Source organism: Myotis davidii, unplaced genomic scaffold (assembly GCF_000327345.1).
Source record: "Myotis davidii unplaced genomic scaffold, ASM32734v1 scaffold2100, whole genome shotgun sequence".
In the NCBI taxonomy this organism is placed as follows: Eukaryota; Metazoa; Chordata; class Mammalia; order Chiroptera; family Vespertilionidae; genus Myotis; species Myotis davidii.
Genome location: NW_006292458.1, coordinates 50,749 through 54,157, shown reverse-complemented (window position 1 = coordinate 54,157; position 3,409 = coordinate 50,749). Strand labels below are relative to the sequence as shown.

Genomic DNA, 3,409 nt, shown 5'->3' with positions numbered 1-3,409 from the left:
CGGGGGGGGGGGGCAGGAGCGTGACCTGGGCTCTCGGCTCCGCCCCTTCCCGCTGGCTGGCCCCTCTCTGTGTGCTCCCTGGTCACCTGCCCGGAGCCCTCCCTCTAATCACCCTCTACTACTGGCCCATAGTTGGCACCTGCTTGCTCCCCGAGAACCCCACCCACTTCCTGAAGTCCCCCCACCCCCCAACGGGGACTGGCAAGCACAGAAGTGTGACTCAAGAATCCCGCCCCTTCTGCCTGGGCCACGCCCTTCCTGGAACCTTTCTAATCCATTTCCTCCAGACCCCGGGGTGTGGGGTGAACGTGGCCGCTTCTCCCTAAAAGCTGCACCCTTCTCGCCAGCCCCGCCGCTCCGTTACTCCCCGCATTGGCCCCCGGCCCCGCCCCTCACCGGAGACGATCGCTGAGGGAACCGTGGGCCCGCAGGGCCTCCAAGAAGCTGCGATGGAAGAAGCGGTCCTTGGACATCACGTCCCCCAGGAGGTTTGTGGCGGGCTGGCTCAGGTTCCCCTCGTTGAGGAGGTACTCCTGGGGGACGGGTGCGGTCAGGGCCCCGCAGTGCACCTCAGCTCCGTCCCCACCGCTGCAGGGCCCCTCCCAGCCCAGCCTCCCCATCCCCGGATGCAAGGAGAGCTTAATGCAGCGATGGCGAACCTATGACACCCGCATCATATTTTTGATTGATTTTTCTTTGTGAAATGGCATTTAAATATATAAAATAAATATCAAAAAATTTCTGTATGTGACACGGCACCAGAGCTAAGTTAGGGGTTTTTCAAAATGTTGACATGCTGAGCTCAAAAGGTTCGCCGTCACTGACTTAATAGGTTCCCTGGACCTTAGAGATCCCGTCCCCCTCCTCTTGTGACAGATGAGGAAAGGGAAGCCCCGAGCGGGGGCATGTCCAACCCCATGGCCAGGCAGGAGGTCGCCAGGGCTGTGTCCCGGGTTCCTGCCCTCTGGCTCCAGGGCCAAAGCCCACGGGTGCCCTCCTGCTCCCGGTTTCAGACAGGGACCCGGAGACCCCCCTCACCAGGAGTGTCAACTTGTCGAACTTCCTCATGGCCTTTCTGCAGCCCATTTTCCTGATATCAATGATGGCCTGCAGGGGAACAAGCAGACAGCTGGAGCTGAGGGGCAGGATGGCGGGGCTGGGCCTGGGTTCCAAATCTGGGTTCTCTTCCTGCTCCTGCTCATGGATGGCCTCTACCACTCGCGTTCACACTGCCAGGCCTTTGCCCATGTCTATCTCAGCCTTGCCCTCCACTGCTGCTCCGATGTCACCCCCTGGGATGTCTTCCTGAGTCCGTATGCCCCATTTCCCGGCACACCTGGCACCGAAATGCTGGGCCAGGCGGGCGCTGTTTCGTCTGCCTCCGTCCCAGGCGTGGCCCCGTGCAGCAGGGACAGTCCCTCTCAGTGCTGTGGCGTTCTGGTACCCAGGAACTACCTCCTGGTTCACTGTGGGCACTGACGAAAGTGGAATTCCTTCTGCCACTGCTGAGGGGGCATGACTGCCCATAGCTTCCCAGGGCTCCCCAGCACCTGCAGCCGCAGTTCTATCCCCTCAGCCTGGCATCCCAGGCCCCTACCAGCCCCTGGACCACCATTTCTTAAGGAAGCTCTGGTTCTAAGGACAATATCCAGTGCCCAGACCACCCTCAGCTCTCCCACCCCACACCCTGTACTTGCCCCCTGGCTAGTCCTCCTTCACCGCTCTGCTCCAGGCTCATCTCCTGACGCCTCCTCTGATTTCTGCCCTCTTCTTTGCTCACCTGGCTTCCCCCTGTGCCCTTCCTCCCTCATTCCCTCACCATCACCTCGCATTTCTCTAGGCTCACTGAACTGGGAGGTGCCAACACAGCATGGCCTGAACTCAGCACCCACCCTTGTCCGGAAGGGGAGATGGACAATTAGGAACTGCCAGAGAAGGGAGAGGCCAGCTCCTCCCTGAGGGCATCAGGGAAGGCTTCCTGGAGGAAGGGGGCATTGGAGTTGGTTCTTGAGGGTTGAGCAGGGTTCCCTGGGGGTGGGGGAAGGGGTCTTCCAGGCAGGGCAGGCAGGAGCCAGAGGAGAGGATGAGGCTCAAGTTGGGGCCAGGACTATTGTGACATGGGGAACCCGGGAGTATGAGAGGTTTAGAGGAAGAGACTGAGTGCAGTATCAGGATCCTGGGTGTGGCCAGGGGGAGACAGACATAGATGTGGGTCTCAGGAGATGGGTCTGGAAGACATCTGCCTGCAGATCAAGGTTTAAGCCACAGATGTAAGAGGGGAGGCTGTCCAGGACAGTGTGTGGGTGGGTGGGGAGGGATCAGAGACCACAGGGTGATGGAGCATTGGGGCTTGGCAGAGTTTGCAGGGAAACTAAAGATGGAAGAGGTAGCCATGGGAGACCAGGAGGCGTGAGGGGGAGAAGGAAAGGCTGGCCAGAGGGACGACAGCGTGGGGGGCAGGGCTGCGGGACCGCGGGCGCGCCCACCTTGTTGAGAGCCATCTGGAAGATGTCCTCAGGCGCGTGGCCCTTCTCCTGGGGGCGCAGGTCGTAGCCCAGTTTCTCCGGCATCTTCTCCACCACGTAGTTCCGCAGCTTCATGTCGCCCACTTGGGTCCATGCGTTCTCGTCATACTGGATGAATTTGGTCAGGTTGAGCCCCAGGCTCTTGCAGAGCACGTGCAGGATCCTGAGGGAGCAGGCCAGGCTGGGGCAGTCCACGGGGAGGCGGGGTTCCCCTTCCCGGGGGTCGGAGCGGGGGGTGCGTGAAGAAGGGAAGGGGGTGGGTAGGGCAGCTGGGGACGGGGTTTGGGGAGGGGCATGAGGCTGGAGTGGGGTTGGATTTGGGGGCAGCTGGGGCCAGGAATGAAATGGGAACAGTTGGAAGGCTGAGGGCAGTCCTGTGTAGGACAGGGTTTGGAGCGGGAGTCAGGGTCAGGGCAGGCAGAGCTGGGGGTCCAGAGGCACTGGGCGGGGCTAGCTAGGGGTCCAGCTGGACTTGGCGGCTTGAGCACTTCCAGGGGCACAGTGGTGGGGCTGGGACCAGGAGAAGAACGGACTTGGAGGAGCCCGGTCAGGCCTCACCTGTGTGACATGGGTATGCGCATGGCTCCCAGCTCCGCGATCCAGCCCGTTTTCTCATCCCGGTAGGTGAGGATGCGGCCCCCGATCCTGTTGGCTGCCTCCAGGATGGTGACCTGAGGGATGCGGGCATGGAACAGGGCCCTTCGGCTCCTCCCACTGACACCATCCTCCCCCCCGCCCCGTGCCAGACCCCCACTTCCAATCCCCCAGCTGTACAGACCTGGACCCCACCAGGGGCCCTTTCTTTCTTTTTTTTTAAAAAAAAACATTTTATTGATTTTTTACAGAGAGGAAGGGAGAGAGATAGAGAGTTAGAAACATCGATG

General features: G+C 60.8%; 1 protein-coding gene across 5 annotated transcripts in view; it reads right to left on the bottom strand.

Annotated features, from left to right (window-relative positions):
* Window positions 1-353: 353 nt before the first annotated feature.
* Window positions 354-3,409, bottom strand: part of LOC102767968 (nuclear pore glycoprotein p62) — a 31,316-nt gene continuing 28,260 nt past the window's right edge. For all 5 annotated transcript variants that reach the window (XM_015565422.1, XM_015565426.1, XM_015565423.1 and 2 more), the window contains 4 exons: window positions 3,084-3,196; window positions 2,487-2,688; window positions 1,039-1,107; window positions 354-533 (listed from right to left, as the gene is read on the bottom strand). In XM_015565422.1, coding sequence (XP_015420908.1) covers window positions 393-533; window positions 1,039-1,107; window positions 2,487-2,688; window positions 3,084-3,196 — 525 coding nt within the window. In that variant the 3' untranslated portion in view covers window positions 354-392. The remainder of the gene's footprint in view (window positions 534-1,038; window positions 1,108-2,486; window positions 2,689-3,083; window positions 3,197-3,409) is intronic.